This window comes from Poromitra crassiceps, assembly GCF_964638095.1.
Source record: "Poromitra crassiceps genome assembly, chromosome: 21".
In the NCBI taxonomy this organism is placed as follows: domain Eukaryota; kingdom Metazoa; phylum Chordata; class Actinopteri; order Beryciformes; family Melamphaidae; genus Poromitra; species Poromitra crassiceps.
In genome coordinates, this window is record NC_139638.1 from 27,034,036 (window position 1) to 27,061,545 (window position 27,510).

Here is a 27,510-nt window from a genome sequence, read left to right on the forward strand (position 1 = left end):
CGACTACGTCAGTTTGCGCACATTTGCATCGGGCGCACGCAAGGTGGAAGTGGATGCTCAAAGTATTCCTCAAGCAAGTTAGTCGGCTACTGTCTATTTGTAAACCCCATAGTACTTGGGAAACATGTGTCACACGGCACCGTTTTGTCTCAAAAGTGTCAATAGCGACGTTGACTATTTGTAAAGTATTTGCCAACTAGCTAAGGCTAACTGGTTAGCTAGACGGGTCAGTGATGAGCTGAAATCTGTTGTCGGACAATCAGCTAACTGGCTAACGTTAACGTTTCTGAACCAACTTGCATCACCCTGTGCACTGGCGAGATGAGACGCCTGCAGAACTTTTCTCTCCCAAATGTTGAGTTACTACAACATTGTTACTAATGGACAGCGAACGCAGCAATTACAGGCCCCAGTTGGGAAACAATAGCGAGCTAACCCAGCTAGCAAGCTCAAGCTGCCGTGGTAGCTAAGCTGGCTAAAAGCTATCTTGCGTGGTGTGTTTCTGGAGCAGCAGCACTGAAAACGCCGAGGTATGTTGTTTAACCAACCCAGCTCTCCCTCTGGCCAGTTTGTTCGGGCCTTATTTTTTTGTGATAAATGGGTGCATTCTAGATTCCTATATGAGCAAAAATAATAAACTTTCTAGACTTAATTGTGCCTGTACCGCTAGCTAACTCGCTAATATTAGCTAACTTCAAGCAAGCCAGTCAGCCAATGATTCGTGGGAAAATAAAAGTTCGTTATTAGTTAGGGAAAGTAAGTAAGATGACACAACCGCATGAGGTAAACATTCTAACGTTAGTAGCATACCGAGCCCGATATACTAGTTAGGCAACGTTAGCTGTCATGACATTAGGAGCTAAGTTAGCAGAAAACTTGACTTGACTAGCTACGTCTACTCAAATCGACCTACCTTGCAGTGATGCTGAGTCTTTAACGCCTCACCGCAGTAATAATAATAGAGTATAAATAACTACGTGCTGAGTCTGGACTGTTTTTGTGTTTGGGTGGTAGTTTCTCCCTTCCCTCAAACTGTCTGCAGGAGTACTGATTGTAACATGAAAGTTCACAATAATAGGTGACACCTGTTACCCCCCCTCAGGTGCCTGCACTATGAATCAGGGGGACATGATGATGACAGACGAATCCACAGCAGTTTCTAGTCACCAGCTGTTCCACAACCAGGACCGGACACTGGCAGAGCCAGGCCCATCGCCCCAGCAGTCCAATGTGCTCATCAGGTCCTCCTCAGACTCCAAATGGCACAGCAGCGGCACTGAAGGCACAGACCTGGCCATAACTGAAGAAGGCCTCAGTAACGGCACCTGTGAGGTCGAGACTATGGTAGTGTCACAGTGTGCCAGCGACAGTGGAGATGCTATCGCTGTCGGTGACCACCTTGCACTTAGCAACGATGGCATGTCAGAGTTTTCCAACAGCGACCTATCTCTGCCTGAGGTCTGCATCTCCACCAACAGCACTAGCTTTGAGGAAGATATGAACTATGAGGTCCAGCAAGCGTATAGGATATTCACTGGCTTTCTCCTGGATAAGCACAAAGGGATCACCAGCCCATTCCTGCATCCCATCGGCCACCTGGAGGCCCAGCATGGTATCGGAGGGGTCCGGGGTTGGGGCCAGGCTCAGCTCAGACAGTCCATGTGCCTGCGGCGGATGGAGGAGAAGTTTGTCAGCCAGGAGTATGAAACCATGACAGAGTTTGTTGCAGACTTCAGGCTGATGCTGGAGAACTGCTATCGCTACCACGGGGTGGACCACTGGATCTCCAAACAGGCCCAGAAGCTGGAAATCATGCTGGAGCAGAAGCTTACATTGCTCTCCAGGTGAACTACACTTTATCACCCCTCAGAACAAAGCTCAGCACTGACTGGTTTCACAGCTATGCCACTTGAAATCACCAGAGCCCAAAAGTTGTTTAATTTGTTTTAGTTCATATTGCCTGGCAGTGGCAACAAATGCAATTACAGCAAAGGAAGCTTCAGACTAATTTATAAAATACACTTATTAAAGTGGAATAGAATTACCTCTATGCCATTATTTTTATTACATTAAAAATATTTGAATGGGACAATGTGGATCTGGTCAGTAGTGTATTATGATGACACAGTTCTCCTATTTCAAACTTATTGATCATATTTATAAAAAATATATATATATATATTTCCATTTAAATGTTACAATTTAAAATGAGCACATTTATTTGTGCATTTTGAATGGCTGTTTTGCTAACTGATTGTGTAAATGGTGTGGAGTGGACATAATGTTTCCTTTTTACAACCTCAACAGCTCCTATGAAGCATTTGACAATTTCTTCCTTCTCCATCTATTTAACCAGGACCCTGCGAGAGAAGACAACTTTGGCCGTGACCTCTAAAGGTCGTTTTGGTGCCGAGGAGGAACGGAGTTCAGGGGGGACTTCCACCAGAAGGAGGCTGGCACCTCGTAGCCTGGCTACCCTCACTGTTGGTGGGCATGAATCCATCATGGTCCAGAGCCTCCGGCTGGAAGAGCAGCAGAGAGCCAAGGAGGAGAAGAGGTGGGTGAATATATGAGAGAGAGGATAACAAATGGCTGCGATAGTTCTGTAGTATTTATTACAAAAAATGGGTTAAACTTGGCTGTAAATAGCAAATTCCACCACTGCTGTTCATTTGGGTGCCCTAAGCGTAATTGCTACATGGTGCCCCCCCCCCCTCCTCCCAAGAAAAACACACAATACATTTTCATTATCAATGTTACAAATAGAAAATCAGAACTTTGAATTAACAGGAGGCTATTCACCTCATGTAGCCCCGCCCACTTGACCCACTGTGTCACGACTTCCTGTTCAAAACGCCGGCTGTTTTACCTGCTCAAACTAGTCTGACTCACCTGGTCAAACCTAGTTTGACTCACATAGGAGTCAGACTAAGCTTATGAGTCACAGGAAGTGTAAACACAATCAGAACTAACCCTAACCCGATTGTGTTTACACTTCCTGTTAGTCTCTCAAGCCAGACTCTCTCTCTCTTCTACATAAGGTGAATAGCGCACTATAGAACTAACTACCGGTATATATATATACAGTATATATATATAACAGTCAAGAAAGAAGGCCAAAACCTTCTTAACATAATTTTTTCATTCCCTTTTCCTCAACAAAATAAATATTTAAATAGAGAAATGAAGTGCTGCAGTGTGATACAGCACATGTAAGATGGCTCAGTTTGCAAAGTTATTCATGTCCAGTAACACACAATAACGTAAGTGTAACCCAGGTTATTTTCTGTTGCTACAAATTACAGATGTTCCCTAAACGCCTCACAGCGTCTACTATTTACCATGCTCCCTAAACGCCTCGTGAACGTGAGTTTGTTTATTCACTGCGTTGCATGTAGTCTTAAACAAGGAGTACCGCGACTTTCTTTTAAGGGCAGCGTGGCCAGTTGAAAACAGGGAATGCCAAACTGGCCGTGTGGATAGTTAATTTTAGAAGGGGCATTACAGCCAAACTGTGGGCCATCCACGGTACTGTCCGTTTGAGCATGGTGTAATTCTTGGGATGATGCCTCTCGTGGCACTTTGTTGCGCACGTGTGCTAAGGGCTGTGAATCTTCACTGGCCTCACGATTCGATTCGATTACGATTCAGAGGGCTACGATTCGATTCGATTACGATTATCGATGCATCTCGATGCATCTTAAATCGATGCATCACTTTTTTTATTTATTTTTTCTCACTTTCTTTTTTCTCACTGTGTGGCTACTTTTAAAATAAAAGTGCATTTGGAATTGCATTGTATTATGATCCATAATTAAAATAAACAACTGCATGTACTTCCATTATATTTTATTTGAGTTTTTTAAATAATCGATTTTTGACATTTGTGAATCGATGCAGAATCGGGCACGTCCGCATCGCGATGCATCTTATAATCGATTATTTTTGACACCCCTAATGTGTGCCTAGCATCGGCGCTGCATCCACCATTATCAACATCTGTTCTCTGGCTTTTATAGGCAGCGTGAGGTGGAGAAGAAGGAGGCAGAGGAGATGTCCGCCAAGGAGGTGGACGAGTGGGAGCAGAGCTTGCTGTCACAGGCCGCCTCCCACACGGTGGACACCCTGTGGGAGCTCCCCGCCATCGGGCACTTCCTCTGCCTGGCTCAGACGGCCCTCAACCTCCCCGAGATCATCTTCTTCGAGCTGGAGCGCTGCCTGCTGATGCCCCGCTGCAACCTCTTCCTCTGCAAGATCATGTCCGCCCTCCTCTCCCCGTCGCAGAGGAGGGCCACCGTGCACCGACGGCCCGCCCTGCCCTACTGCCGCTGGGAGCTGGAGCTCAGGCAGCGGGTGCTGGGCTGGTACCGGGCCGTCGGCGCCTCCCACGATCAGCCGGCCCGGGCCCAGCAGCTGGGCCTCTGCCACCAGTTCTTCCGCGTCCTCGGCCTGGTGAGTCCGTTGGAGGAGGCTCCCTTCCACCTGTTGCCCTTCTACCAGCGAGTGTGGCTTCTGAAGGGGCTGTGTGACAATGTGTACGAGACTCAGAAGGACGTGCAGGACGCGGTGCTGAACCAGCCCATACACGAGTGTCGGGAGTCCATTCTGGGCTACGACGGCATGGACAACGCCTATATACACTTTCCACATTTTTGTGGGGCAGACTTAAGGGTCTACAGCCAGAGCCCCTGCATGCCCCCCGATTTCCCCTTCCCCCCTGTCTGGGCGAAGGCGATTGAAATAGAGGCAGCGACAGAGGGCGAGGAGGAGTCGGACGGGATGAAGGATGAGAGGGAGAAAAGCGAGTCTCCATGGAAACGGGGGGAGTCTGAAGACGGCGGGAAGGAGCGAGCAGACAAACACTGGGTTTTCAAACGGGAAAATGGCGATAGAGAGGAGGAGAATGAGGGGCTGAACTCGTGGCCCGTGAAGGAGGAGGAGTCTGATTCGGGCTCCTCGGAGGAAGGTCACGGCGACTCCAGCGAAGACTCGAAATCCAACTTGAAAATTCACACCGACTCTCTCAACTCTCTCAGAGGCGGCGATGTGAAAATGAATTTGACGGAAGAGAGGGCCGAGTCGGGGCACCGGTCTAAGAGACTCCGGTTAAAGCAGGAGCAGGGCTTGTCGTCGGCGTCGGGGCGCACCATTAAGGCCGAGACCCAGGAGCCCTGTCTGAGCGTGGGGGAGCACAGCTACACGGGCCGGTCGCCGGCTCGCTCCAACAACCCCGCCGCACCGGCCCGAGTGGCAGAGGTCAAAATGGAGGGAGAGAGTCCCAGCCGGGGGCAGCGAGTGTCTTCTTCCTGCTCCCAGTGTTCTAGAGGCAACACCGGCGGTCACGTTAAACCTGAGCAGCAACACTCAGACTGCTGCTGCGGCGGCGGTGGTGGCGGTGGCTCACCGGGGCCGGTCACACCGCTGTCATCCGAGAGCACGCAGAGTTCGAGCGAGGACAGGGCGAGCGACAGGCTCCGGACTAAAAAGAAAAGGCGGAAGAAAAAGCGCGAGAGGCAGCAGCTGCTGGGGGCGAAGGGGGAGCAGAGGCAACTGCGGCGCGCGGGCAGGACGAGGCCGTGCCAGGCCCAGGCCGCCGAGGCCGCCGTGCGGAGAGTCTCCACCACAATCAAGAGGAAAGACCAGAGGAAGAAAAACACAGGTGATAAAAAAAAAGCTGTTAGTTTTGCACTGCCAACCTCAGTTCTACTGGCAGTACATTTAAGATTTAAGTAAATGTTGATTCACTGGGCAAAATGCAGTACGGTATAGTTCACGACAAATTCCGCTATATTCTTCGAATTACTTGCTGCTACTTCTTCGTCATCATCGTTATTAATAAGAATTTGTTGGTTTATTCAGTTTCTGCTTGGTGAACTTGGAGAAGGTCCAATAAAAACAAAATACAGACTTCCATTGTCTTCTTGACAGGGAAAAAGCTGGACTCTTCAAAGAAAATCAAAGAACCCCAAGTTGAGCCATCGTTTAAGGTACTCACACTTATGGTGCAATATAATCCCTTCAGCAGATCATATACAGATCCTTTCCAAAAAATGTGAATATCATGGAAATACCATGGATGACCGTGGGCTTCAGCGGATTGTCGAGCAAAGACGATTCAAAAATTTGGCGGAGATTCAGAGGGAGTGAACTGAGGCTGGAGTCAGTCACAACTGAGAAGTAACTGCTGATTTTCTTCACACTATTCTAATTTCTTGAAATACTGTATTTGGATTTTTTTTTTCATGATATTCTTTTTTTTTGGAAAAGATCTGTATTGGGTTGCTGTATTTGTAAATGTCATTCTTGTAAAGTGCCATTTTCTGATGCATCTTGTAATACGTCTCTTACACTAGTTTTGCTCGTTACCCTTTCTCCTCCCATCTTTTTCCATCTCTGTTTTTTCTTACTCTTTGTTTTCTCCTGGTCTGTAGTTGGTATGCACCAGTATTGAGGAGTTGCGGGAGCTGATCAGTAAGACGGAGGATGAGTTTGATTACCTGCAGAGCACCAAAAAGAGATCGGTTAGTGGCGATTACGGTTGTGTCAATACTGAGTCAACCATACTGCCCACAGGGCCACAGTGGAGATCAGTGGGTTCCTCACATGTCATGTCAAGTGACCTGACCTGACCTGACTGAGAAGTTCTTTGTATTTCTGAAACTTGACAGCAGGGCCGGTGGTACGTCAAGAAAGAAGCCGTGAGGGATCTGCACATCACTCTAATCCGACTACTGAACGAGCTCTCACCCTGGGAGCCCAAACTTGTCAAGGCCTACCAAAGGAACAGGTAACACTCATTTGACGGTGAAATTACGAGTGGATGGAGCCTATATTATTATTTTGTATCAGAAATTGTACCGTTAAGATATTACTACTTAACTTTCTTTCATTTGATGAATTGTGTCATGGGTCTCAAATATCTAGAAAACATTTTTACAAATCATTTTCAATTAACACGTTAATTGCCAAGAACGAGTTGAGTCGTCAAACACAATCCAGCTGTTCACTGCCAACGACGAGTTGAGTCGTCAAAAAAATGATTTTTTTTTTTTTGACCGTGGGATGTGCATCTAACCCTTTTACATCTCTTATATAATTATTGGAGCCACCGAACGTTTACAACCCATTCCACCGACCCACTAAGTGGCAACAGTGCTCTCCTGACTAGAGGAAGGCAAGCATTTTTTTAACTTGTCACGCCATTCTCACCCCAGCCATTCTCATGAAAATGGATGGGGGAAAACGCTTTCGTTTTCGCGCTGATTGCTGGCGATGCAGGATTGCAAATTTACATAATAGATTACAGGTGGAACACACTTTGAAACACGCAGCATAAATATGACCAGAATCGCAAAAGCTTCTCTCAACCAAAACTCCAAGAAGCGAGCGAGTCCATGCCGACTTCCTCAAACAGCGGCCGCGCAGCCACAGGCACAGGACAGCAGCAAAGCACTGAGACTGGTGACAAGCTTGTGACGGCCGCTGCAGCCAAGAAGAACGCCCACGGAGGGAGGAGTTGAAGCAACTCTCCCTCTCGCTCTCTCCCTCTCTCTCTCTCTCTCTCTCTCGCTCTCTCTCCCTCCCTCCCTCTCTCTCTCTCTCTCTCTCTCTCCCTCTCCCCCTCTCACTAGGATTAAACCTAGTGCGTCTCCCTCCCGAGAGGGAGGGAGAGAGAGAGAGAGGGAGGGAGAGCGAGAGGGAGGGAGAGAGAGAGAGAGAGAGAGAGAGAGAGAGGGAGGGAGAGCGAGGGGAAGGGAGAGAGAGAGAGAGAGAGAGAGAGCGAGAGGGGGAGGGAGAGAGAGAGAGAGAGAGCCAAAAATGAATGGTTAAAGTGACTGTTCTATCGAATTTCACAAAAAGCCGTTTATCTCTGAATATTTTTTCTGACGCTAAAACCATGCTGTATTCAACTGCTAATGCTTACATAACTACTAACTCTACAAACTAACTCTTTTAGACAGAGAAAGTACACATTCTATTAGTACTTTTGAGATATTGTATGTTCACAAACTCCAAGCAGAAAAGAATCCTCGGCTCTTGTAAAATGAGCCACAATCCTCAAAAAACGGCTTGGCAGAAGCTACCTACAGCAAGAAAAAAACGGCTGGCAGTCAATGTGTTAAGAAGCTTCATAACATCAAAATACAAGTTGACCATACCCCATCCGTTATTGAGGAAATTACACTGAATAATATGAATGGTAGGGGACACATATCTAGATTGTATAACCTCTTGGTAACCTATTCAACAGAATCAACATCATAGGTATGTACAGTATATGGGTAGGTATATATGTATATATAGGTTCTTGTGTGTATATTATCTAAGGCTTAGATAATAGACACACAAGAATATATTGCTGTGGAAGATTGGGAAATGGCCTGTTTAAAGGCACAAAAAGAGTCAATAACAAGATTCAAATGACTCCAGTATTAGTTGGTAATGAGATGAGAACGTATATAACCCCTGTTATACTTCATCATATTCCCCCTAACATTCCAGATATCTGTTAAGTGTCTGAATGAGAAAGGAACTTTGTTTAATTGCTTATGGGAGTGCCCAAAGATACAGGTAATTAGGGAAAATGTTGTTAAATGTTTATCACAGATAATTGAAATTAACATATTGAGGGCAACATTATGTATAATTGGTATATATACCCCGAGGACTTTGTAAAAACAACAAAACAAAGGGGACGCGCAGACACAGCCAATCGTGCCTGCATGGAATAGGGCTGTGAATCTTCACTGGCCTCACGATTCGATTCGATTACGATTCAGAGGGCTACGATTCGATTTGATTACGATTCAGAGGGCTACGATTCGATTAGATTACGATTATCGATGCATCTCGATGCATCTTAAATCGATGCATCACTTTTTTCCGCAATACATGATTTATTTTTTCTCACTTTCTTTTTTCTCACTGTGTGGCTACTTTTAAAATAAAGGTGCATTTGGAATTGCATTAGGGGTGTCAAAAATAATCGATTATAAGATGCATCGCGATGCGGACCTGCACGATTCTGCATCGATTCACAAATGTCAAAAATCGATTATTTAAAAAAAAAAATTATATAATCAAATAAAATATAATGGAAGTACCTACATGCAGTTGTTTATTTTAATTATGATCATAATACAATGCAATTCTAAATGCACTTTTATTTTAAAAGTAGCCACACAGTGAGAAAAAAGAAAGTGAATCATGTATTCGGGAAAAAAAGTGATGCATCGATTTAACACGTTCACTGCCAATGACGAGTTGATACGTCAAAAAAAAAAAAAAAAAAAAATTTGACGGTGGGACGTGCATCTAAGCCTTTTACATCTCCTATATAAATATGGGAGCCACCGAACGTGTACAACCCATTCCACCGACCCACTAAGTGGCGACAGTGCTCTCCAGACTAGAAAAAGCAGAGCCAAAACTGCAGGGGAACGCGCGATGAAACCATTCTCATACTGTAAAATGGATTGGCGAAAACGCTTTCGCTTTCGCCCTGGTTGCTGGCGGTGGGGGATTGCAAATTTGCATAATAGATTATGGGTGCAACACACTTTGAAACACGCAGCATAAATAAGACCAGAATCGCAAAAGCTTCATCAAAGCTCTCAACCGAAACCCCAAGAAACGAGCGAGCCCATCCAGACTCGCCCAGCGGCCGCCAGCAGACGGGAGCAGCAGCACAGACAGCAGCAACTCGCTTGTGACACGCCCGCTGCAGCCATGGAGAGAGGAGAAGAACACACACGGAGGGAGGAGTTTGAAGGAGAGGGGGGGTTTCCTGCTGTTATGGAGGAAATTACTGTTCAAAACTATTGTTTAGATGTCTGACGTCAAAAATGAATGGTTAAAGTGACTGTTCTATCGAATTTCACAAAAAGCTATTTATCTCAGCTTAAATTTTCAGATGCTGAAACCATGCTGTATTCAAGTGCTAATGCCTACATAACTACTAACTCTACAAACTAACTCTTTTAGACAGAGAAAGCACACATTCTATTAGTTCTTTTGAGATATTTTGTGTTCACAAAATCTTAGCAGAAAAGAATCCTCGGCTCTTGAAAGATGAGCCAGAATCCTCAAAAAAAACCTTTGGCAGAAGCTACCTACAGTAAAAAAAAAACGGCTGGCAGTGAATGTGTTAAGATGCATCGCGATGCATCGATAATCGTTATCGAATCGAATCGTAGCCCTCTGAATCATAATCGAATCGTGAGGCCAGTGAAGATTCACAGCCCTAAATTGCATTGTATTATGATCCATAATTAAAATAAACAACTGCATGTACTTCCATTATATTTTATTTGATTATAAAAAAATAATAATAATCGATTTTTGACATTTGTGAATCGATGCAGAATCGTGCACGTCTGCATCGCGATGCATCTTATAATCGATTATTTTTGACACCCCTAGTATGGAAATTGCGAACCTCGTGCCCCTGTCTCGTGCTGTTTTAGCACAGCTAAGCAGGACTCATTGTAGCTAGCAGCACAAATTGAGCAGAAAGCAGGATTTTGTAGAATTTCACAAAGAAAGATTTTGCTATTTTGATTGTACTGCTACTTTGATTTTAATAACGCATAATATTACTGGACTAGAAATCTTGACCTCTATTTCTTCTTCTTCCCCTCTACCTCAGACTCCGTTTGAAGAAAGAATGCGACGACTTCAAGAAGCATCCGGACTACAATAACTTTGTACGCGAGGAGTGTGTTTCGTCATCGTCGACATCCGACGATGAAGAGAGTGTAGGATCACTGGATCACTACAGCAGGTTTGAAGAGGAAGACCCAGAGCATGCTGTTCCCAGAGGCCTTTGGACAGGAGGTAATATAATGCCCGTTGACAATCAATCAAATAACCCACTCACACAGATTCATCTAATCCCTTTTTTCCAAACGGGTTTTTAGACATCATAAAATGTGATTAAATTAGATGGGTTTTGTAACAGTAATGATCAGCCACTCACCAAAATTATGCATTTTTAGATGGAATTCTATCAACAAGTGCACATGATGTAAAAGGGCAAACGGGCAAAACCTCATGAGATTTCAATATAGCACTGTGTGTAACAGATTTGCCTTATGGCTGAAGTAAATCATAGTTTGTAACGGTCCATTCTCTATTAAAACAATGTGTCAAATGGCACAAGCAAAAAATAATTAATAATAATAATAATTGGAGGGCTAAACTGTGACCTGGTAGATGACCTGTTTAAAATGTCTAACATCTGTGTTCGATATATCTTCACAGCAAGCAACAGGCATGCTGGAGGCAGCATGGTGTCCTACGTTACCCCCAACCACCTAAAACAGCCCCTGGGCAGCACCGACGACGACCGCAGTCTGTCGCCAAGAGGCCCGACATACAGCGACAGTATTACTTCTACTCCCGACTCTGGACTCGAGTCTAATAAATCTGAACCAGACCGACCAAACCAACCCAGGGAGTCGCACTCAACCTGGGCAACGGCGGAGTCGGCCCAGGCCTCGCCAGGACCCAGACCCATCATCCTCCACCCTACCATCGGACTACCTAAGGGCTACACGCCCATCCCCACCCTGCTGGCTAAGAGTGTGGGCAACAAAGTGACCTTAATGAAGCGGCCCGCTGACTACCCGGGCGCCGTCAGCAGTGTTGTTAGGCAGAGCAGAGGGCGGGTAGTGGTGTCCCTGCCCGGCTCTGCTGTGGCCACCGCCAGACCGTCGAAAGCACAAACGTCTCCATCGAAATCCCAGAGCTCTCCACAAATGCAGACACAAGGACCACAACAGGCACAAGCACTTCAACAACCAGTAATGGCAACGATGACAACCGCAGCTCTTCCTCAACCCCCGGTAGTACCAAAAAATCCGGTCCAAGTGGTGTACAAGGTACCTGAGGGGCTGGGTCACCTCCTAAGGAAAGACAGCAGCAGCCCCGTGAAGATCTCCGTCCAGCCCGTTGTGGACCAGAAGACGGGAGAGAAGATCATGCAGCAAGTGGTGATTCTGCCGTCTAACCTTCTCATCCAGAAAACTGAAGAAAAGGTGTCTTCCCACCATCATCATCAACATCAACAACAACAGTCTAAGAGGATCCAAGGCCCGCTTTCCAAAGTGACTGGGCCCATATGCATGTCCACCAATGTGCCTGGGTTTACCATTCCAGATAGCAGAATCCCTGTCCAGCAGGTGGCGCCCTTAAACGATGCCAGGACGGCGAGGAGCCCGTCTTCCGCCGGCTCTCCTTGTCTGCAGCAGGGACCCCTAAACACAGCAGGCTTCAAGGGGGCACAGGCCTGCGGTCCCCGAGCGAGGAGCGCTCCACAGACTGTCAAGCCGAACCCCTCGGCCGTCACGACTCCTACCGGTGCAGTTTTTCCTCCCGATCCTGTCAAGACTGCAGACCATAAGCAGGAGTTGAAAACCGTGTGTATCCGCGACTCCCAATCCATTCTCGTCACAACTAGAGGGGGCAACAAGGGCATAGTCAAAGTCCAGACGTCCTCGGCTCAGAATGCACTCGGTTCTTTGTCCGCCGGTCCAGTCATCACCATCTCACCTCAGTTCAAAGCCTTTCTAGTGTCCAAGTCTTCCCCTCCTCTTTCTTCTTCTTCTTCGTCTCCTGCTCCCCCGCAGATTTCTTCGTGCGCATTCCCAACAGCGACGAGTGTCTCCGCAGCCCAGCCTCAGAAACAGACCCCTTCAGTATTAAGGTCCCCTTCCAAGCTCGCTGCAGTCCCTGGCACCATTCCCTCGGCAGGCCTGGGAAGCCAGACTGCAGGCACTGCCGTAACTTTAAGTCAAGGCTACAACGTGTCGGCCGGTTCTGCAGTAGCGTCAAAGATCGGACCGGCGACACAGAACACCGTTGCCGGTTCTCATTCACTGGTCAAAAGCACCGGGTCACTGCGTGGTTCTGGTGTTCCCCAATTCCCCACACAGGAACAGTTTGTCAGCAAGCCTGGTGTGAAACGGGCCAGCACAGACGAGCGGTCCCAAGTGACTAAATTCATCCTGGTCACTCCCTCTTCCTCATCCTCAAATGCGGCTGCACCAAACGTCACGTCCTCTTCTGCAGCATCACTAACTGGTTCAAGAGTCATGTTCATCAGCCAGCCCGCAGCGGTATCATCTACCACCACCACCACCTCCACAGGAAGCATTCCAAAGCAGGCGCTAGCACCAGTGGCTATTGGGCAACCCCTGGCCACGTCGTTAGCAAGTGAAACGTTAAAGATGGCCGTAAACCTCGGCCAATCTGTTGGCACCAACTCCGAAGCGTTGATCAAGAATATCACCCTGCCCTCAGGTGGGTTGATTGTTTTTCCCATTTAGCTGCGTGCCTCAGTCATTTATGCTGTAACTGGTACTTTTGTATGTGGATGAGAATGAGCAGATAGTTACAATATGCAACTTTTTGACATTTCAATAAGATTCAATAAATACGATATTATGTCATACCATATCAGTCTGTTTGTTACCCTTTGTGTTGATGCGGAAATCCCCCCTGCCTGAAATTGCCCTTTCAATTATGTTTGGGATACTTTTGTGTGCATATAATTTGTTGTGCGTGTGGCCAATGGTGGACTTGGTAAAACAAGGCTAAACGTGAGGAAGACTATGACTGTAAAGAAGGTGAAAATCATTATTCTTTAATTGCCAATTCTGCACTTGCCTACCACCGCAGAGACACGGGTTTGATTCCCAGCAGCGGTACTTCCAGATTGGTCAGACGTTCTTACAGACACAATTGGCCGTGTCTGCGGGTGGGAAGCCGGTTGGATATGTGTTCCTGGTCACTGCACTAGCACCTCCTCTGGTCAGTCGGGGCGCCTGTTTGGGGGAGGGGAACTGGCGGGAATAGTGTGATCCTCCCATGCACTATGTTCTGCTGGTGAAAATTTCCGCTGTCAGGTGAAAATAAGCGGCTGATGACTGCACATGTATCGGAGGAAGCATGTGGTAATAATCTACGGCTCTCCCCAGATCGGCAGAGTGGGTGGAGCAACGACCGGGACAACAGGGGGAATTGGCCAATTACAATTGGGGAGAAAATGGGAGAAAAAAGTTGCATATTGTAGCTTTAATCTATATGACATTAAATTGACTTCTTCTTATGCTCGCTGTTGTTGACGAATGACACACAAATAAACATGTCCATCTTGTGTGTCTGCAGGTGTTCAAATCCAACTGTCAGGGCGGACGACGAGCCTCGGACAGACCATCGGTGCCCTGTCACATTCTCCCACTAGAAGCACACCAGTGTCCGTCTCTGAGATGGGCCCTTTAGCATCCACCTCCACTGGACTGGTCCTGGTCAAGAGTCCTCCTATGGTCACCAGCAGTCCTGCCCAGCTTGCCTCGCCCTCTCCGCTGACCACCAGCTCTCAGCTCCAGGGTATTTCCTCCTTCAGCATGATCTCTCCACCAGGCTGCGCCACATCCACATCTGCTGCTGTGACTCCGCACGCAGGGTGCATAATCAGGAAAGACCCCGGCCTGACCAGAGGCCTACTTTCCAGCCACCCTCCCGCTAAAGTCACCACTACTGCACAGAGTAGCCCAGCCCAAACCACCATGCCAACCCTGGTCCACCAGTCCCCACATCTCCTAAGTGGCACTGGCACTGAAGCCCCGCCAGTCATAGCTCCCTCGCAACTTGCTCCCGCTAACACTCGAACACCCGCCTCCACGGTAAAGCCTGCTAGTGTCGCCGGTAAGACCAACCCTTTCCCAGCTACAACCCCATTTCCCTCCTCCAGTACCGGCACAATCCAGCAGAGGATAGTCATTAACACCAGCACACCCCTTGCGGCTGGCACACAGATCCTCCTCAACAACACGCGCTTTGTGGTCCCCCCTCAGGGTTTGGGCCCAGGCAGCCATGTCCTCATCATCTCCAGCCCTGCGCCACAAGTGCCTAGTACCAGTGCTACCACCACCACTACTACAGCAGCAGCAGCAGCAGCACCCCCTCCAGTGGCCAGCCCAGCTACTGTAGCCCCCCGAGCACCATCGTTACCCCGATCGCCCCCAGCCAGGCTGCCTGGTGTGCCCTCCATAAGTTCTCCTGTTGTAGCATCCACACCTGCTGTCGGTTCACCTGTACCAGCAACCGATCCCAATGTCACGCCCGTCGACCAACGAGGTACACCTGCCCTGGGCTCACCTTTGTTACCTAGTACAACAAATGTAGTGTTGGCTCTGCCGCGGTTACCAGCTCCCCGAGCCGGTAATGTTCCATCGCCTGTTTCAGGTACACCCACCATGGTCTCGACCCCACCTAGGTTAGGTCGCGCACCGGCCCTAGTTTCACCAGTCACGACCAGCACACAAGCCCATGGCTCGGCGTCAACTTCGGCGAGGTTACCCGCTGCCGGCACGCCTACGCGAGCCCAGTGTTCACCTGGTACATCCACCCTCTCGCCCCCCGCCCTAGCTCATCCCCTGGCTAGGTTCTCAACACCTCCTCCATCGTCACCTGTTTTACCCACGTCTGCCGTCGCCTTGCCCAGCCCAGTCATGCCAGCTCTAGCCCCCCTCCCCTCGGCCACAGGTTTGCATTTCACTCCCCCTGCCCGGCAAGTTGTCTCCGTGACCGGCCTGGGCCCAGGCATACAGCCTCAGCAGGCAGCACTTTGGATCCCAGCACCTTCCAGTACACTGCAGGCGTCACTGCACACGTCCAGTACACTGCAGGCGTCACCGGGCGTAATGAACACAACAATCAAACCGGTCACCGCGGTCGTGCAATCGGTACTCGGTGGCACACGGACACAGGTTTTGCCAACAGTGGCTGTCCCGCCGATTGTAAGCACGGCGTCCAGGATGCAGACGACGTTGCCTGTTGCTACGGTTCCACCTATCGGAGGCGCTGTTGTTAACAGCTTCCAAGCATCTCCCGTGGCAACCACGCTGCCATCGAGCAGCAGCACCGTAATAACGACGCCAGCTCAACCAATCGGAGCACCGAGGACAAACGAGACCTTCCGCCCACCTGTTGTTCTGACCAATCAAGCACTGGGAAAGCCCTCTCTGCAGACCTCTGCCTCAGGTAAGCATACGGATGTAACATCTAAGCTACTCGTCAGTCCAGACGGTGCTGTTCTGAACACAGTTCAGTGCCCAGTCAACCCGACAACCTGCCCCAGACCAGTGGCAACACTGGTGGTCGCCCCTAGCGGTTCTACTGACGCGCTGCCCACCGCCCACACAAATACTTCTTCCGTACAGCCTTCACAGGCAGAGACAAGTGAACCAATGAACTGAGCCGCTGAGCCAACTAATGTGAGGACTTGGTCAGACACCACTGATATTTCAGCTGCTTTTCGTTTTGTCAGGGCGCGTAACCATTGCTTCTGTTGCTTTCGAGGTTAGTCAAGAAACTGCTTTTCAGCTGTAGTTTGAGTCATAACTTAAATTGATCAAAGCTATGGTAGGTTACAGTAAATCCTACGGTTAGGTCATATTGTAGGTAAACTATATGCTCAAACATAGCAGACTGGAAATGTATACTGTGATGGTTTTCTGAAGTGAAAACTATTTGGGGTTGCCCTCAGATGAATGTTGCGGACTCTTGATTTTTTATTTAATTTTGTTTATTCTTTTATTTCGTTTAACATGTCATGGCCAGTAATATGAAATATAAGAAACCAGTAGAATGGGGCGTGGTAGATCAAATGGATTTCAGCTGAAAGTTTTTGTAATACTTTTCAATGCCATTAGATACTGCTTAAAGAAATATTTATTGGAATTGTATTGATTGGTACAACTTGCTCTACTTTGTCTGTTTGAACAATACAACTGTCTGTATCCAGATTCTGTAACATTGTCCTTTTTTCCTCACCAGTTAACTGTTTGAAAACTACATTTTACATGTTAGAAATATAAACTAATAGATGGATTTGTACTACATGTTTGAGCCCATATAAAATGTTTTGAAATCACATTTATTTATTTTTACCATATAGATTTTTCAAACACATTTAGTAGGTACATTTTCATTGGAGAAATGTGGACATTACTTGCATGTAAATAAACAATGCAATTGTCCCCGGCTAGTTTTGTATGGGCTGCTTCCTTTTAGGCTTGTTCTTAAATTGTTTTTGATTGTTTATTGAAACAATAACCAAGATACATGAATGTGCATACACTGGAAAAACATTGACAGACTTTTCAAAATAAGTGATACATTTATAATTGTAGTCGATGCTAATGTATACACAACTAATAACATTGGGTGATTACAAACAGTCATACAGGGCATCATCACATCAAACAATGTTAGTATAATGATCAAATAAAAAAAAGTTGATAACGAGATTGATATCAACAGACAACATGAAGTTGAGAGTTTAATATACAGTCGGCTTCTCTTCTTGGGGGCTGCTCAGGGTGAATAGGGAGGAGGCTGTGGCCCCGAGGAGACCTTCTCATAGGCAGGAGGGGCATTGGGAACCTGCAACAGGAAGGAGCCATTACATTAATAAACGATGGTAACTGCTGCAATAGAGATTATGATAATAATTAATTGTATTTATAAAGCGCTTTTCAATGACCCAAAGACGCTGACGCAGTATGAGTACATAGAAAACAAGATCACAACAGGCAACAGATACAAGTAACAATTAAGACATTGATCAGGGATCTATGAAAACAGAGGGGAGGGAGGGACAGGGGCCAGACAGAAGAGAGGGAAGTGGAAAAAGAGGAGGTAGGAAGAGGTGGTTAAGGGTAGGGGAGGTTGGAAGCGTGGGAGAACAGGTAGGTTTTGAGTCGGGATTTAAAAGTGGGGAGTGAAGGTGAGTCTCTGATAGGCTGGGGGAGGGAATTCCAGTCGGGGGTGCAGCTCTCGAGAATATTGTGGCTTTTGCAACAGCATATGGTAAATGGACTATTTATAGAACACATTTTATATAGTCTATCTGCTCGTCGGGAGCAGTTGAGGGTTCAGTGTCTTGCTCAAGGACACTTCGGCACACTGCCGGGAGGAGCCAGCCTCGAACCGGGAACCTTCCGATTCCCAGGCGACAGCTCTACCTCCTGAGCTAATGCCGCCCCATATCTCATGATAAGGTGCTGATCCCCCCAACAACACACACATGCCTTGGGAATGGGTTTTTAATCCCACCTCTAGTCTGGTGATATAATAATCTTTCTCGCAGGCATCCGTTGCATCAGCCTCACGTGTAGCACACTGTGGTCACATGATCCCCCAGGCTTTGTATTGAACAACTACCCACTGTATTGAGTTTGGGTTGCAGTGAGTTTGAAGCACTAGTTCATCGTTAAAGTATTGAAATGAGACCAGTTCTTTTAAGAAGTGAAGACAATTGTGCTTCCAATGCCAGTGTTTCCCCCTAGAAAAATGTTTCAGGCCTGGAGGGATTTCGAAGCGTACCCCGACCGCAACTGTGGGGGGGGACCTCGCTGGCGACGCTAAACTTTTAGCTAACCTGTTAGCATCTATGTTGGCATCCCAAGTATCATCATACTATTATGGGATGCGATGCGAACAGTTGTATTATGGGATGTGCAGGCAACGACACACGTTCACACGTTTTGGAACAGCGCCACGCACTGGCACGATGCTCCTAAAAGCAAAATGCTTATTGTTTTGAATGATTTGGCATCTTCTATTACCGTCAACACCAGCCAGTTATTGTTGTATTGTAATAATATGCCATAAAGGTTTATTGAGATTTTGGGAAGAGCAGGATTTTTTTTTTTTTTTTTGCCATTTCTTTCTGGCCTGGCGGGGGCGCCGTTGGCCTGGCGGGCCCGCCAGGCCTGTAGAATGGTAGGGGAAACACTGCGAATGCCTAATTTACTATCACCCACTCTTGCCTAACTTTAAAAACGTCTCTGTCAGAGAACAGGAAAGGGGCACAACAAGGGGAAGGCTCCTCAGTCACGGGCTGTTCCTCACCGCAGGTCGGAGGCTGCCGAAGTCGGTAAGCGCCATTGCCATCTTGTTCTCTGCCGAGCCTCCTGCCTCGCTGTACTGGCCTCCTGTGTAGCCTGGTGAGCCCGGCCTGGGGTTCTGCAGAGAAAGAGGTGCAGATACAAAAGTGTATGACAATACAGTGTGTGAAAACGAGAGACAAGAGAAGAAGATGTCACTTTTCTGAGTAGTTTGCCATCAGCTGAATAAAGTATAGATACAGTATATCATTCTGTAATAAATATGCAACATATCAATTGGTGTGTCCCTACAAGTGTGGAAATCCCTTGATGTCACGCATGATGATTTTTAAGGTGGACCACGGTGCCACTAAGGCATTTGATCACAAAAAGTATCTTGGTATAATGATGGTATGATTATTTCGACGAAGTCTAGAGTCTGTTGTGCTGTGATGCTTGAGAGAAACCCAGCGATTGCCCCTGGCCCTCGTAAACTGACTTTGAGAACTGGCTTCTGGGGGCCTTAAAGTTGGATTACAGCCAGGGTGTATGCAAAAAAAGGTGGTCTTACCCGGAGTATTTTATATCCATTCCTCTTCCTGAAGTACCAGCAGCCCAGGATGCAGAGAGCAGCCAGGATGATCACCAGCAGAGTGACACCCACTGCCCTGTGGTGCACAACACAGTTCAGAGAACATAAGTAGTAGCTCGTTGATCAACAGATGGAATTCAATCTAAAAATATCTGCAAATATCAACGTTGAGCTGAATAGGTTTATTATGAGACTGGATCTTAATTGATGTGAACTTTCGTGTTGTGTTATGAGCAGTTGTAAATAAATACAAGGGTAAACTATGAGTCCTCCGGTCGGTCACCGTAGTATCGTAGACAACCACCAAAAGAGACACAATTACACTTTCAAAAAATGCATGAGCCTAGTTTACGGCTTTTTCTCTTAAAATAATACCATTATGTTTGTCAAATAGATTTATATCGGGTAAAAAGGTGGTCAACTATTGTGAAACCAAAAAGGTGTTCAGGTATTGTGAAGTGAAATAAATGCACCTACTCCTCAGCTCTCAGGGATCCACCACGCCTGCTGGCAAAGAAAATGTTGAAGTCCCCACGAGGCATCCCGTCAGTATGATGATGCCGTGGCATCCACCTGAAAGTCAGTAGGAAAATCCTTACTAAACTCTACAATCAATGTATTGACATAATATAGTGTACTGTAGCGGCTGTGTTACATTTTTATAGGCCTCTTTTTCCATTGCCGTTATGCAAACAACCATCAAGAGAGGCTCCGCCCCCTTTGTTTATTCTAATTAAAATGGATGAGCAGAGTTTGACAATATACGGTATATATACATGCATACAGATCCTGGAATTTTTCATGAGGGAGAAGGAAGGGAAGTCATTTTAAGGATTTTAATGAGAATCTTTTTCTGTTTGTTTTTTTCTGCGTGGGGGGGGGGGGAGTGTATCAGACACACTTTATGAGTCAAAGTAGAGTTGTTGTTTTTTACATCTTAAAACATGGCTTTAGTTGTTGTTTTTTATCATTGTAAACATTGATCATAATTGTGAATTTTGACGAAACATTCCTTGTATTCAACAAGATGATCATCTGATTGGTGTCCTCCCCCCACTGCACACACCCCATGTAGGCTACATGTAGGCTACATGTAGGCTCCATGTAGGCTACATGTAGGCTTACATGCCTTCTCCCTCCTATATATCGAGTGGATCAATAAATTGGGTTAAAGACATCGTTCTCCTCCTGTAACTTCAAGTAGGCCTACAGCAACAGTTGAGATGGTGCAGGTGCTGTGAGACAGCATCTTTAGTTTTTTGTTAAAAGTCGATTTGGATAATCCCCCCCATTTCAGCCTACAACAATGGCATTATTAATGGCATTATTATGGTAATGTTAAATAAAAGTAGACCATAAGCAACACATTTGAACAATATACATCAACATCCAACAGCAGGTTATGCCTATGTCAGGGAATCCTCTGTTAGGAAAAAAGAAAAAAGCTCCTCTTACCCAAATGAGATAATTAGATTGTGGAGAACAGCTCCTGTGACTGGGTCTCCTTCTTCTGCAAAGTGCTGGTCCTCAGCTCACTGGTTTGCCCTGCTGAAATATCCAGATCCTGTCTGCAGGAGAGCAGCGAGGGGCAGGCGACTCTCATGACCGTCACGGGTTTCAGCCTCATAGTTAAATCTATTGAAGCGGAGTAATTAGCGTGAAACCCCGCGGTCCTCAAGACAAAACTGTTATCCACTACGAGAGTCAGCTGCTGACTTTCCTTCAGCCCTGTATAATCCACAGCACAGGCTGCAAGCTCTCGTTAAATTCAGCACACAGAGAAGACTTTAAAAGAATAAATATGATAAAAGTAAAAGAAACTAAATGAATAAAAGAATACCCCGTTGAAAAAGAACTATGCCTAAACTACTTTTTTCTTATAACAATAGGCTACTATACAAATCATTTATCACAGCAGCTCCCCATTGGAATATGTATAAATATGGGGGAAATAAAGTAAAGTCACCCACAATTGAGCCTGCCCCAATAGGCATATTATATTATATTATATTATATTATATTATATTATATTATATTATATTATATTATATTATATTACGATAGTGAGTTTTCAGTAGCGTAACATTAACAAATTCTAGGTAATATTGTGTATTAATTGAGAACTCAATGTAGACATGTTTATAGATTTAAATCAACTGGCATGGTTTTGTTGAGGCCTACAGTGTGTTTATGACGCAAATAAATGATGTAGATATTAATATGATAAGATAAAACTGATATATTTATATCAGCGTAAAAAGGTGGGTAAACTCAATGTATGTAATGTCTATTACGTCTTTCACTGGCCCTATCTACAATGTATGTCAGCATATGGTGACTTCTGCTGTTGGCCCCCTGTAGGGTTGAGTGTGCTACACGGCCCTGCCAGGACACTTGAAGAAATCTGACCTGAGATCTGATGTGAAAGGCTTCTACTGTAGTTGTTTATGGTGGTGACAAGTCCTTGTCTCACATCCATAAAGCAGTAAGGAGATTCATACTGCCTGATAGACACGTGACTTTGGTTGACGGCTGAAGGTTGGAGCTGTTGAAGAGCATGTTCTTGAAAGCGTTCAAAAGAGGATGATGCTCGTGCGATGCAGTTCTGCATAATCCGGGTCAATGTTGTGATCATCTGAGAGGAAGGAGACCAAGATGTTGGAGGTGTGGTACAATGACACGTGGCGAGTCATGAGATGGAGAAGATGGGCTCTTCAGGTGGGGTGGTGGCTGGAACAGTGGGTGTGGCACAGGACCTCTGTGTAGGCTCTTATAGCAGATGCACGGGTGGACAGGAGAGGTGCTGGAGTGTGTGCCCCCACCTTTGGACTAATTTGGCCTGATCCTTTAGGTCAGGAGGATTACCCCATCTACACTTTTAAGGAGACCTCTGGAGCCAAGTGTCTTAATGCTTAATGGCATTGTAGAAGTTGTTCTCAGGCAATGAAGCTCAATCTGTACTTTCTGTCACCGCTCTCACATTGCTGTTTGAGGGTGCGCACAGGTACACACAGGTACGGGGGTACGGTGGCGCAGTCGGTAGCGCTGTCGCCTCACAGTTAGAAGGTCCTGAGTTCGATTCTCGCCTGGGACACTGTGGGCGCTGTGGTTGTGTCCCCCCCCCATATCTTCAGTGCCTACTGCCCAGGTGGGGTATCTCGTCGTAAGGGCCTTTCTCTCTGTGTGGAGTTTGCATGTTCTCCCCGTGCTCCCCCCAGGGGGTTCCTCCGTATATAACCCCCCCCCACTAAAAACATGCAGAAGATCAGATCGTCATCGTCATCCGACCAGTGACGACAACATCCGAAGTTGGTCCCCGGGCGCTGTACGAGAAAGCGACCACTGCTCCTGGCCTGCCCCTCGGAGGAAAGGACATGCCTGGATGGGTTAAATGCAGAGGACACTTTTCACCGGCCACCGTCAGCATGAGTGTGTTGTGGCCGCATGCATGTGTTGTGGTGTTCGTGTGACAATAAAAGACGGGCTTGTCCGTTACGAGAGGTAAAACAAGCAGTGTTTTTTTTTCCACACTCATACAAAGACTCGTACACAGTCACACAGCAGAAAGTTGAGTTTGTGACTGAGTGGTAATCTGAGCTCCGTCCCGGCCGCTGTGTTCCACCACATTCCAGCGGAGGAGGCGGGCCTGACGAACAGCAGGGCGTGGCGTTGGTCCAGGACGATAGCTCAATGCTCAACGACCCCAACTGATTTCTAACATAGCTGTTATTCTGTGAGCCAAGGAGACTTTTCTTATCCTCTGATGATCATATTTCTGGTTTTACACCATCATCTAAGGGTGGTTTGTCTAAAGACCACATGAAGTGCAAAAATACCCAGGTGCCCCAGTCAAAGGTAAACGCATGGGGCTCCCTGAAGCATTCACCCCATTAAGTCCATCCTTTCTATATATTAACTCCAAGGTGGTGCTGAGCAATGCATGCAGGAAACATCACAGGAACTGATTCTTCTTCTGACTGAGGAAAACTGAGGAACTGAGAATTAGTAATAATCCATAATAATCTAAATATTGAAAAGGGGAGATATAGAAATGCACTGTGAATGGCAAAAGTATTAACAGAATTGCAATTCTATTAGAATGTCCAAAATATGAATGTAGCATCCATAGCATTGCATATAATCATATTTTGTGGAATGATATGTAGATTCACATTCACACACAAAGAGAATTCCTATAATTACTGGATTTTGCTTGTTCATTTTACCATCTCTTGTTTATTTTACCATCCAATGCATTTCCACTCTGGGATTAATAAAAGTACTATCATCTACCTGTGTATCCATGTATTATAACAATGACGTACCCTTCAAGGCCAGTTGCTTTGTTGCACAAAGATTTTCATCAGATAATCTAATTGTTGTCAAAGTCTGAAAAGGGCAACTGGGCATGGAGACACTTGACAAGAATCAATAAAAAAAAAACAGGGGCGCAATAGCTTGCTTTTTCCACAAGAGGGAGACCTAGGCCTATTTATTGTGAAATTGTGTCAGTCTTTATTTTGTCCCCCCTCTCAAGATTCAGTTTTCAGTGCTTCATCCTAAAATAGAACAGGGGATACTTTAGTTTATATTAGATCCTATATGTGAATGTTTTTAATACATTTATTTATAAATTTGATTTGGTCTATTTAACCCTAGTGCGCGCGCGCGCGTGTACGTGTGTCTGCGCGCGCGCGCGCGTGTGAGAGAGAGAGAGAGAGAGAGAGAGAGAGAGAGGGAGAGAGGGAGAGAGAGAGAGAGATAGTGATGTGTGGAGAATGGAGATGCATCTTTGGAAAAAGTTGTGCCCCATCACCAGTGCAGACAAGATGCAGTGAACTCTAAACCAAGGGGTTCCCCGGACATTTCATAGCCAGGCAAGTGGATAGACTGGAATTACACCAATAAGCCTCATTCTTTTACCGGTGGGAAGGGCCCCTCGTAGCCCGCTGGCGTAGGAAGAAACCCCCGGTGGTGGTGGTCCCGTCCCAGGACCCCCGTTCTGGGAACGTTGCATGGCAAGGAGAGGAGAGGGAACTGGGGCGTCATTAACGTGAGTTTAGTTTGGCGCCGCACCGGTGGAGGGAGTTATTTCTTGCAGCAGCTCTTCCGGTCGGCATTTTGTTCTGCGAAAGAGAGAGAGGGGGGGGGTGTCATTAAGTCTGTGAATCCCTTTTTCTCACCGCGTCAGTCAGTAGCCTTTCTGTTTTTTACTCGCTTTTTTTCTCCTTCCTCCGAAACCAACTGGAATTCACACGCATCATAGCCTCCGTTCGGTGTTGTTGGGGGAGAAGATATCGGTTCAAAGGCCGGGGTTTGCGGGGATGTTTCCCCCCTCCTCCTCCTAGCAGCATATATGTGCGCTGCCGCGAGAAGGAAGACAAATCAACCCTCCTCGACCGACCCGGGATTATTGTTGTTATATTATTACTCGTCGGAGGAGCTGTTTGAACTACAACAGGACGGAGAGGGAGCTAGAGACTCTGCTCTAGCGCCCCTCGGAAGAGAAGAACCGCTTCTCTTTCTCGTCGTATCCGGAGGTAAAGAAAAAAAGGACCACACAACACAAGATAGATTCAACAGCCTCTTTATCAAGCAACTGTTTACTACCTGAAGTGTTTCGCCTCCTGCTACTGCTTTAGCTAATGCGTTTGGGCTAGCGTCGCGACCAGGGGACATTTCTGATGCTTCTTGCATTGTATCTGCTTCCCCGAGGCGTTGGGTCGGGGTTACGCTTCCCTCTAGGCAAGTCCGAGGTCCACTTTGTCGGCTGGGAAATGCGCCGTTGTAACGCTAGGCCCATTGAAACTATGAGATGGAAATCGGGATACACAACACACGACCTGTCGGATCAAAAAGCAGCTGGACCAAGAGACGCGACAAAGGAGCTGTTCTTTCAATGTGGGCGACCCACCACAGCAGAGCAAACTGGCGTCGATGCATTCCCCGTGTAACGTTAGCTAAACAACTTTCAGATATACCTACTAGCCAGTTAGCATAGCAACAATGTCCAGCGGTTGCTGCTAGCTAGTCAGCTAAACCCTACTTAGTAGCGTTTAGTTAATTTGGTCACTTCAGTGATGCGCGAGCGAGTGTGCGCGAGACGCTAGGTGTCTAGCAACAACGCCAACTGAAGCTAATGATGATCAGTAACGTTAATTAGCACGCGGGTCACAATTTGTTGGTAGCTAGCCTGGATAGTTGGATATTTTAGACAGATAAGCTCCTGCGACCTTACTTCAGTTGTAACAAAAGAAAGAAGAAATTAGTATATGGTTTCTGACTTGTCCTTAGGGTGGCCAGGTGGCTGGCAGGTTTCGGTTGTGGAATTGGAACATTTCGCACTACTAGGTTAGATAAGCTAACGTTAGCATTAGCGTACGTGTAAACATCGCATAGAAATGCCAACCCCCACCCCAGGTCGTAGGATAATCGTTGTAACAACTTTTTTACGGTGTTATTGTGGTAGCCGATAGATGGGACACCGTCTACGTTCAACTGCAATGCACGGTAAAAGGCTTTGCTTCTTCTGACTGAATTGTTTATTTTCTGGTTTGCATGCACGACTAGGCAGGGTGAAATACTCCCAGCTACAGTTGAAGATGCACAGGCTCTTGGTTGTTTATGGTAAAGACCAGGAAGAACAACCGTGAGAAGATACCAGGGGGAGAAATAGCTAGCCTCTGTGTACCTGCAGATGTTGACACCAACTGGACGGTTTTTTATAAATCAATAAGTCATAAATCAAGAAGTGCCCAGGCTAAGGTATGTTAGCCTTGCTAGCAGGCCGATATCAACTGTCTACGTCAGAGGCACAGTCATATTGGCCGCAAAGCAAGCATAATGCTCACTCAAGAATTGCTTTTTAATTCTGGCGTCCCAGTAAGCACTCTGTAGTTATGAACAAACACTGCATCGTTGTTTCTTTCATCTTTAATGTTGTCAACAAACAGCCCTTTTTTTTTTTCTTTTACTGGTGCCTGCAATGGCATCCAATCAAACACCTTATTTTCACTACACCTCTTCCAGGAGCATATGATAGTGTGTGTGGATGACTTGATTTGTTGATACTTTGCTGATGAGTTTCTTTTTTTGTCATTGTAGAGTGTGGGAGATGTGAGGAACGGACGGATCAGTGGCATTGAGCAACCTGTGCATAGACACGACCCCTGACTCCATCTTCAGCATGAATGGGGATATGCCTCATGTTCCCATTACTACTCTTGCTGGAATTGCTAGCCTGACAGACCGTGAGTACGACACAATCTCCTCCCATGCTCGTCACAAAGCGGATACACAAACATGCTAAACAAGAAGTGCCAAGACTAAGGAATGCTAGTAGGCTAGCAGGCCGACATCAACTGGCTGCTGCATACTAGGCTCGTAGGATCAGAATCACTTGTGTTGCCACAGTATGCAAGTTACATTCAAGGAATTTGTCTTAGTGTCTCTATGCAGCATAGTGGTCAGGTCAATATACAGAGATAAAGAAGTAGGAAGATAACTAAAGGACAAACACAACATTGCAAGTGCAATTCAATCAAATGTATATATACAGTATACAATATGTACATGAGTGGCGGAGTGTTCTGTGGATATTAAGTTACGTTGAATTTACATGAAATTTACAGTCAGAGTTAAATAGGCTTTAAATAGGCAGTGAATTTACATGAATACTAGCAGCCATGGTAGAAGCCAACCATGTGTGATGCTGCTCACCGTTGGTCATTTAAGGGCAGAGATGAAGAGGCTTATTTTTCTGAAGATAGAAAGTTGAAAGCTAAGAACCCCGAACCAGATTTAACGAAAGAAAATAAAACCAGTATCTTCTTGCTATAACAATCCAGGCAATAACTTAATGAAATCATACAAATACTCATGCACTTCAGGAGCTCTGTGATTGAAATGAGTGGCCAGTTAATGGACCAGAACAACACATGGAAACCCGAAGCCTTAGAATTTATATCATCAATGACAACCACTCGATTTTTCAACCGTTTGTTTGTTGTAAAACCTCAGAGC

At 46.3% G+C, this 27,510-nt stretch overlaps 3 protein-coding genes across 3 annotated transcripts in view; 2 read left to right on the forward strand and 1 right to left on the reverse strand.

Moving 5' to 3' along the window:
* Window positions 1-1,113: 1,113 nt before the first annotated feature.
* brd10 (bromodomain containing 10) lies at window positions 1,114-16,786 on the forward strand (the record flags this gene model as incomplete). The annotated part of the gene is made up of 9 exons (XM_083657401.1): window positions 1,114-1,844; window positions 2,357-2,557; window positions 4,020-5,659; window positions 5,929-5,987; window positions 6,432-6,521; window positions 6,672-6,787; window positions 10,649-10,836; window positions 11,263-13,302; window positions 14,170-16,786. The coding sequence occupies 9 exons, from the start codon at window positions 1,114-1,116 to the stop codon at window positions 16,260-16,262; spliced, it is 7,158 nt and encodes a 2,385-aa protein (XP_083513527.1). The 3' UTR covers window positions 16,263-16,786.
* A 138-nt stretch (window positions 16,787-16,924) lies between these two features.
* mlana (melan-A) lies at window positions 16,925-21,039 on the reverse strand. The gene is made up of 5 exons (XM_083657647.1): window positions 20,944-21,039; window positions 19,966-20,061; window positions 19,468-19,564; window positions 18,922-19,035; window positions 16,925-17,451 (listed from the first exon to the last, which is right to left on the reverse strand). Exons 2-5 carry the CDS (start codon window positions 20,055-20,057, stop codon window positions 17,383-17,385), a joined length of 372 nt encoding a protein of 123 aa, XP_083513773.1. The 5' UTR covers window positions 20,058-20,061; window positions 20,944-21,039; the 3' UTR covers window positions 16,925-17,382.
* A 3,890-nt stretch (window positions 21,040-24,929) lies between these two features.
* Window positions 24,930-27,510, forward strand: part of LOC310795369 (nipped-B-like protein B) — a 49,294-nt gene continuing 46,713 nt past the window's right edge. The window contains exons 1-2 of the mRNA XM_083657402.1: window positions 24,930-25,028; window positions 26,593-26,738. Coding sequence (XP_083513528.1) covers window positions 26,675-26,738 — 64 coding nt within the window. The 5' untranslated portion in view covers window positions 24,930-25,028; window positions 26,593-26,674. The remainder of the gene's footprint in view (window positions 25,029-26,592; window positions 26,739-27,510) is intronic.

Bases quoted from the DNA above. Each gene is read 5' to 3' on its own strand.
- mlana (XM_083657647.1), bottom strand. From the start codon at position 20,057: ATGCCACGGCATCATCATACTGACGGGATGCCTCGTGGGGACTTCAAC. The intron at 19,036-19,467 runs GTAAGACCACCT...CTTTCTCTGCAG, and splicing joins ATGGATATAAAATACTCCGG to AACCCCAGGCCGGGCTCACC. The intron at 17,452-18,921 runs GTGAGGAACAGC...TTCCTGTTGCAG, and splicing joins TCGGCAGCCTCCGACCTGCG to GTTCCCAATGCCCCTCCTGC.